General features: G+C 47.7%; 1 protein-coding gene across 1 annotated transcript; it reads right to left on the bottom strand.

The window, feature by feature from the left end:
* Positions 1–3,478: 3,478 nt before the first annotated feature.
* Positions 3,479–4,866, bottom strand: APLNR (apelin receptor). The gene has a single exon (XM_083168326.1). The coding sequence runs from the start codon at positions 4,806–4,808 to the stop codon at positions 3,687–3,689; it is 1,122 nt and encodes a 373-aa protein (XP_083024452.1). The 5' UTR covers positions 4,809–4,866; the 3' UTR covers positions 3,479–3,686.
* Between the last annotated feature and the right edge of the window lie 4,125 nt (positions 4,867–8,991).

Here is an 8,991-nt window from a genome sequence, read left to right as displayed (position 1 = left end):
ACCCTTTGCGTGCCGAGTGAGTTTGTCGAAATAGGTGTGAAAATTGGCAAGCCGACATTTGTATTCACCATAATGACCTGTAATGTGTACCCTATAGAGGAAATACAATCTTTTTTTCCTCAACATTTTTTATTTGAATTTATATAACAAATGTGAGCGCCGCCGGCGTATTCGGGGGATATTTTGTGCATCGCTCACAGAGATGTTGGCACTCAAAGGGTCAAATATTATGGACCCGATTCTGGCAAATAAACAAGTAACTGTGTACCTGCCTAAACCATAAATGGAAATTGTTGAGGTTGCCCATAGCAACCAAACAGATCAATCATTTTCTAGGATGCAATGGAGAAATGATAGATAGGGGTACATTTACTAAGATGGCAGTTCTACCTCAGAGGGGATGTTCCTATGGTCAACCAATCAGACACTATGGGGGACATTTACCAAAATGGATTCGTAGAAAAAAGGTGTATTCGTAGGGAGAAATACACCTTTTTTTTACGAATTTGTATTTTCGGGATTTACAATCCCAAAAATACAACAATTCGTAGTCCTAAAGATGGAACATTCGTATTTGTAGTTACAAATACGAATGTCTACACCATCGATAGAATACGACAGAAATCACCATTCAAAAGAATGGTGGTTTCTGATTTACTAAGCAGCCGTATGGATAATACGGCTGCTTAGTGGTGTAAAACACCCACGCAAATACGACAGGAAAATAGAACACCATTTTCATGTCGTATTTGCGTTTTTGCCTGCACGGATCAGTCAGATCCGTGCAGGCTACAGTGTAAAAAAATAGAAAAAAAAATAAATTAAAAAAAAAAACGGCGTGGGGTCCCCCCCACAGCCGAAACCAGCACCAGGCTGACAGAGCCTGGAGCCGGTAATTAAAAATCAGGGAACCCGACAAATAGGGGTTCCCCGATTTTTAACAACCAGCCCCAGGCTCCTGCTCTGGGGCTGGTTCCCAAAATACGGGGGACAAAATGACTAGGGGTCCCCCGTATTTCAAGAACCAGCCCCAGGCAAAACCAGCCAGCGGGTAATGCCACAGCCGGGGGGAGACTTTTTATGCAAGTCCCCCCGGCCAAAGCATTATTCCCTACTGACCAGTCAGCCTGGCCAGGGGCCCTGGGGGAGTGGGGACCCCCCCAATAAAGGGGTCCCCCCCCTCCAGGACTTACCTGACCAGGCTGAAGCCTGGTGCTGTCCTCGATGCCCCTGGGCGGTGGGCATCGAGCTGATGGTTTTGTGTAAAAAATAGAATAAAAACCATTGTTTTTTACTGTGGCACTACAAGTGCCAGCAAGCCTCCCCAGCAAGCTGGGACTTGGATAACCACAAGTCCCAGCCTGCTGGGCATTAAAGGGCCCGCTGGGTCTTGTAGTGCCACCGTAAAAAAAATAGTTAAATAAAACACACTGACACCCGTTTTAAATAAAAGTTTAATACACACATTACATACATACTGATACTTACCTTTCTTGATCCCGTAGGTAGCCCTGGTCCTGATGTCCTGTGTCGTCCTCCAGGTCCATGTCGGCTGTCTGCGTCGTCCTCCAGGTCCATGTCGACGGTCCGTGTCGTCCTCCAGGTCCATGGCGGTGTCCGGGTCCGAAGAAATCCATGTTGGAGCTGTGGAAGGAAATCCTACTCACCTGGTCCTGCGCTGAAGAAGTCTTCTCTTGATCCGACGTAGTCCAGGTAATCTTCCTGCTGTCGCCGGTCCCCGCTGTCTCCGCTGTCCGTGCATCGCGCTGAGGAGAGATGCTGAAGTTTCATATTCGGCGCCTCTCCTCAGACTGAATTCTATTGGCCGCCTAGCAGGCCAATCAGGAGCCGACTTTCTCGACTCCTGATTGGCCTGCTAGGCGGCCAATAGAATTCAGTCTGAGGAGAGGCGCCGAATATGAAACTTCAGCATCTCTCCTCAGCGCGATGCACGGACAGCGGAGACAGCGGGGACCGGCGACAGCAGGAAGATTACCTGGACTACGTCGGATCAAGAGAAGACTTCTTCAGCGCAGGACCAGGTGAGTAGGATTTCCTTCCACAGCTCCAACATGGATTTCTTCGGACCCGGACACCGCCATGGACCTGGAGGACGACACGGACCGTCGACATGGACCTGGAGGACGACGCAGACAGCCGACATGGACCTGGAGGACGACACAGGACATCAGGACCAGGGCTACCTACGGGATCAAGAAAGGTAAGTATCAGTATGTATGTAATGTGTGTATTAAACTTTTATTTAAAACGGGTGTCAGTGTGTTTTATTTAACTATTTTTTTTACGGTGGCACTACAAGACCCAGCGGGCCCTTTAATGCCCAGCAGGCTGGGACTTGTGGTTATCCAAGTCCCAGCTTGCTGGGGAGGCTTGCTGGCACTTGTAGTGCCACAGTAAAAAACAATGGTTTTTATTCTATTTTTTACACAAAACCATCAGCTCGATGCCCACCGCCCAGGGGCATCGAGGACAGCACCAGGCTTCAGCCTGGTCAGGTAAGTCCTGGAGGGGGGGGACCCCTTTATTGGGGGGGTCCCCACTCCCCCAGGGCCCCTGGCCAGGCTGACTGGTCAGTAGGGAATAATGCTTTGGCCGGGGGGACTTGCATAAAAAGTCTCCCCCCGGCTGTGGCATTACCCGCTGGCTGGTTTTGCCTGGGGCTGGTTCTTGAAATACGGGGGACCCCTAGTCATTTTGTCCCCCGTATTTTGGGAACCAGCCCCAGAGCAGGAGCCTGGGGCTGGTTGTTAAAAATCGGGGAACCCCTATTTGTCGGGTTCCCTGATTTTTAATTACCGGCTCCAGGCTCTGTCAGCCTGGTGCTGGTTTCGGCTGTGGGGGGGACCCCACGCCGTTTTTTTTTTTAATTTATTTTTTTTTCTATTTTTTTTACACCATGCAGCCTGCACGGATCTGACTGATCCGTGCAGACTGCTAGAAATAATTCGTATTAGCAGCCGTATATACGGCCGCTAATACGAATCATTACACCATCGGAGGGTTACAAAGCAGTCGTATATGACTGCTTTGTAACTGATCCTCCGGAACACGACTTTGCATACGACTTAAACAGTCGTATGCAGTCGTAGGGAAAATACCAATACGAAAAACTAGGTTTTTCATATTGGTAAATTTCCCCCTAAATATTATCTTCTAGAAGGTACTAAATAAATAAGAAGTAGATTCTGATTGGTTGCCCAAAGCAACATCCCATCTGAAATGGAATTCCCAATTGTAAAGCACAATGTGATATAAAAACAATAATAAATTGACCAGTTACACATTACGCATTTGTGAATATCTTAATAAATAAGCCATTAACATTATAAACCGATTTATTATCATGTGAATGTTTTTTTTTTTTAAAGATGATTTTTTTACATTTTAATGAAAACTTTTTTTATTATTGAAAAAAGTAAAAAAAAATAAAAAAACATCCCCCTCCCCTCCCCCCCAGACGCCCCCAGTTTCTAAGTGCTCTAGTCTTTGGGGAACACCACAATCCTTGAATACATCAAAGTCCTTTCTCCTGTGACAGGATTGTATAAAAGTCATATGTATAACAGCTCCAAGCAGGTATGGCTGGGACAGTCGACACAAAGCACCGACACAAACGTTGATGTAACGCATATACAATAGTACCTCGCACGCCATGTGTCCTGCACTTAAGCCTTAATACCGGTCATCTCCTCCTCATCTGTGGAGACCTTGACGGGCTTCCCCGCTTCGGCAGAAGAGCTGCCTGCCCCTGCTTTCTGATCCTTGTCCTCCACCTGGTGGTCATTCCCTTGGAAGATACTTCCGCACCCCAGCAACCTGCGGCAGTGTCCCCTGAACCTGGGATCCAGAAACGCATACAGCACAGGGTTCAAGCAGCTGTTGGCGTACCCTAAACAGGTAACGTAGGGGTGCAGGTTGTTTAGGAAGACGTGCAAGGTACAACTCAGCGGCAGGACCTCTGCATTCATCAGCACATAGATGCTCTTCACTAAATGGAAAGGGGCCCAGCATGCCCCAAAGGTGACCACCAGTCCAATCATAATGGCCAATAACCGTCGCTTCCGGCTGGCCACCAGAGGCAGGCGGAAGTGGCCCGACACTCTGCGGCCGATGGCCACGTAGCAGAAGAGGATGACGCAGAATGGAGCTACAAAGGCCAACAGGGTGGAGGAAAATCCCAGTCCGGCTTCCCAGGAGTTCGTTTGGCCGCTGCTGTCCACGGCGGAGTAGTCCATGTAGCACATAGTACGGTTGTCCCAAAGCTCATCCGACTGCCCTGTGTTCCTGAAGATGAGGGCAGGGAGAGCTAGGAGCCCAGCACTTGCCCAGGTCACCACGGTTGCCAGCGGGCTAGAGAGCGGAGAGCGCGGGTGACCAGGCCCCGGGGAGAGCACTATTACGATGTACCGGTCCAAACTCAGCCCGGTCAGGCAGAAGGCACTGGCGTACATATTGAGCAGCACCAGGTAGCCGCTCAGTTTGCAGGCAACTTTGCCAAAGGGCCAGTGGTACCCCAGGGAAGCGTAAACTGCCCACAGTGGCAGGGTTACCACGAAAGCCAGGTCGGCGAGTGCCAGCTGCAGTATGAAGGAGTCCGCGGCCCGTGGCCTGTCCTTGCGCCGCCGGCTTGCCCACAGCACCAGCCCATTGCCGGTGATGCCAAGGAAGAAAATAAGGAGGTATGCTGTGGGGATCAGCCCGACGGACGGTTCCCAATCATCATATTCACAGTCTGGCATCCCCAGGAAGATGGTCTGGTTGTCCAAGTCCTCTTCCATCTCCATCATATTTGTATCTGCTGCCTTCTGTCTGTAGGACTCTGGTGTGATTATACACTCTCCTATATAGCTCTCTCCTCCCAGTACACCCCAACCCTCCAACCAGGCTAGGTGTGTGTGTGTGGGGGGGGGGGGGGGGGATGTTTAACTCTTTCCTCCGAGCCTTTTGGCTGTTTGTGTTGCTCTCCAAGTTATATGGTAACTCAATTATCACCCCCCTCATTATGTCCTGCAGGGGAGAGGGTGTTCAGGAGGAGACAGATGGGACTTCAGCAGACATCCTGTGTTTGTATCTTACAGGGTCACAGTTATCTGTGTACAATGACCTTCCCCTTTATAAACAGGATAAAATAACATAGGGACCTGTAGGTCTTCTCCTACTGCCATCCTGTATATTCCTTGTAGGAACTTCTGGGAATATGACAATACACGTGCAGCCATGTCCAATGCAACGCAGCAAGGGACACGGGGCATCGGGGGTTTACAGGATGTTGTTCTAAGCCGCCAATTCTATTACAAATATATATATATTGTTTTTAGCCGGTCTTTCTGTTTGCAATCGGATGTGCTGCTTCCAATGGAGGGTTCCAAAGAGGAATATGTTCTAGTGCCCCAGTTACTCCATCTTATGCCAGACGTAGTAAGTGGAGGGTGCTAAAGTAGCAGCCAATCAGCTTGTAGCTGCCATGTTACAGGATGGGATTAAAAAATGATAGCGAGGAGCTGATTGGCTGGTACTTTATCCCTCTTCACTTTATCACTTTTTAAGGTCCCCATACACTAAACTGAGGTATTGCATGCAGCCCCTGCATGCAATACCTCAACAGATGACGCCGGTAGCTGGACCGCATATGATACATTGTATGTGGTCCTTTAGCAACTGCTGCCAGATCCAATAAAAATCTTATGTGCAGCACTCGTGATCTCCGGATTCAATTCCATGTACATGGGACCACTTTGAGCTGTGACAGTTTTTACTTTCAGTTTGAGCTGTAAAAGTTCAGCCCACAAACTCTCTGCTTAAACACACCAATGAGTAATTTGGTCTGTCGATTGGTCAGTGGCGGTACTTTACCTCATAGGGCAGTATTCCATGAGAAAAGTTCTCCGTGTTTTGTGGAGAACTTGTGCTTTGTTCGCCTTGGACGGAGCATTTTGCTCTCCAAAAGCGAGCAACCCTATTCAATGTGAAATATTTTCCGTCTTTCTAAGTGACTTTCTCCGTGTCTCTCCGTGTAGCAATTCTCCATCTTTTGATGGAGAGCCTGGAATGTGAACTTTTAAACTAAAAGGTTTTTTTAAGAAATTTTGGTATAAAAAAATCTTTTTTTTTTTTTTTTCTGTTAAGGGGCATGTTATTTTTATTCATGTGCTTATAGCACATGAATATATATTAAATAAAAATAAAAAAAATTTAATTTTTTTTTTACACAGTGCAGCCAGCAGGGGGCCAGAGCGCTCGAGCCGCTCATTAGATATTCATATATATTCACTGCACCCGAACGTAACTATGCACAAACGGGTGCAGTGAATACTGGGTCCCCCGCTGGCTATAGGGGGGTGCAGCCTGGGTCCTGGAGAGCCCCCCTCCCCTCCACAGTCCTCTGGAGCAGCCAGGGAGACTTTAATCTCTCTGGCTGCTTCCGGCTCCCTGAAAGCTCCCTGCTCCCTGCAGGGGTTAAGACTCTCCGCGAGTGGCGGAGAGCATCAGCCACATTGAATAGAGGGAGCAGGAGTGGCAGAGAGCCCTCCGGAACACGGAGAGTGCATGGAGAGCGAAATAAAACGCTCTCCATGCACGGAGAACTTTTTCATTGAATACTGCCCATAGAGGTGAGGAGTAGTTAGCCTTTTATATAAAGGTAGATTACTTGGCAGTGCTGCAGAGACTACTGCCCACTGATTTGTGTGTGTGTGGGGGGGGGTTGACACAGAAACAAATTAATTCCACACAGTGACCAATCTCTGCGCTTCATGCAGTAGCCAGCAGCCTACAGGGGCAACGCAGATGGTGTAATGGTTAGCATTACTGCCTCACAACACTGAGGTTCTGTGTACCATACCGCCATGATCTAACAGTGTGGAGTTTGTATGTACTCCCAGTGCTTGAGTGGGTTTTTCTCACACATTCCAATACAAATACTGGTAGGTTAATTCACTCGAGTAGTAGGTGATCCTACTGTGCCACCAGGGTATTGGGACCCCCCATCCCCCCCCCCAATGTGGTCAGTGGTGCTAAATAGCATATATAATTGGATAGGAATACCGCGGGGAGCGCACATACACGTGCCCTGACAGGAAGGAGGAAAAAACATCAAATATCCTCCCACACAAATACAAAGTTGTATCACATCCCCTGAAACACTGTCATATCCTCACACACGCAGCGCAGCTTCCCACTGTCCCTCCAGGGAGAGTGCTCTCTGTATTGTATCACTATATTTGTCCTTCTACACTGCTGCTCCCTGGGCTGTGCTGCACGAGTACATACAGGTAAATGATAAACCACCAGCCAATCAGCTCCTACCTGTCATGTTACAGGCTGGGTTTGAAAGATTGACACATAGGAGCTGATTGGCTGGTTGTTAACTCTCTGCTTTATCACTTTTGAAGCTTGATACATCTGGCCATGAATTCATACTGGCTCCGGAACCATGACACTAAAAAGGTTTTTTTAAGAAATTTTGGTATAAAAAAATCTTTTTTTTTTTTCTTTCTGTTAAGGGGCATGTTATTTTTATTCATGTGCTTATAGCACATGAATATATATTAAAATAAAAAAAAAAAAAAAATTTAATTTTTTTTTTTACACAGTGCAGCCAGCAGGGGGCCAGAGCGCTCGAGCCGCTCATTAGATATTCATATATATTCACTGCACCCGAACGTAACTATGCACAAACGGGTGCAGTGAATACTGGGGTCCCCCGCTGGCTATAGGGGGGTGCAGCCTGGGTCCTGGAGAGCCCCCCTCCCCTCCACAGTCCTCTGGAGCAGCCAGGGAGACTTTAATCTCTCTGGCTGCTTCCGGCTCCCTGAAAGCTCCCTGCTCCCTGCAGGGGTTAAGACTCTCCGCGAGTGGCGGAGAGCATCAGCCACATTGAATAGAGGGAGCAGGAGTGGCAGAGAGCCCTCCGGAACACGGAGAGTGCATGGAGAGCGAAATAAAACGCTCTCCATGCACGGAGAACTTTTTCATTGAATACTGCCCATAGAGGTGAGGAGTAGTTAGCCTTTTATATAAAGGTAGATTACTTGGCAGTGCTGCAGAGACTACTGCCCACTGATTTGTGTGTGTGTGTGGGGGGGGGTTTGACACAGAAACAAATTAATTCCACACAGTGACCAATCTCTGCGCTTCATGCAGTAGCCAGCAGCCTACAGGGCAACGCAGATGGTGTAATGGTTAGCATTACTGCCTCACAACACTGAGGTTCTGTGTACCATTACCGCCATGATCTAACAGTGTGGAGTTTGTATGTACTCCCAGTGCTTGAGTGGGTTTTCTCACACATTCCAATACAAATACTGGTAGGTTAATTCACTCGAGTAGTAGGTGATCCTACTGTGCCCACCAGGGTATTGGGACCCCCCCATCCCCCCCCCCCCAATGTGGTCAGTGGTGCTAAATAGCATATATAATTGGATAGGAATACCGCGGGGAGCGCACATACACGTGCCCTGACAGGAAGGAGGAAAAACATCAAATATCCTCCCACACAAATACAAAGTTGTATCACATCCCCTGAAACACTGTCATATCCTCACACACGCCAGCGCAGCTTCCCACTGTCCCTCCAGGGAGAGTGCTCTCTGTATTGTATCACTATATTTGTCCTTCTACACTGCTGCTCCCTGGGCTGTGCTGCACGAGTACATACAGGTAAATGATAAACCACCAGCCAATCAGCTCCTACCTGTCATGTTACAGGCTGGGTTTGAAAGATGACACATAGGAGCTGATTGGCTGGTTGTTAACTCTCTGCTTTATCACTTTTGAAGCTTGATACATCTGGCCATGAATTCATACTGGCTCCGGAACCATGACACTAAAAGGTTTTTTTAAGAAATTTTGGTATAAAAAAATCTTTTTCTTTTTTTTTCTTTCTGTTAAGGGGGCATGTTATTTTTATTCATGTGCTTATAGCACATGAATATATATTAAAATAAAAAAAAAAAAATTAATTTTTTTTTA

This window comes from Crinia signifera, unplaced genomic scaffold (genome assembly GCF_055691185.1).
Source record: "Crinia signifera unplaced genomic scaffold, ASM5569118v1 HAP2_SCAFFOLD_641, whole genome shotgun sequence".
NCBI classification, from domain to species: domain Eukaryota; kingdom Metazoa; phylum Chordata; class Amphibia; order Anura; family Myobatrachidae; genus Crinia; species Crinia signifera.
The sequence above is the reverse complement of the archived record's forward strand: the minus strand, read 5'-3'. Positions and strand labels throughout refer to the sequence as shown.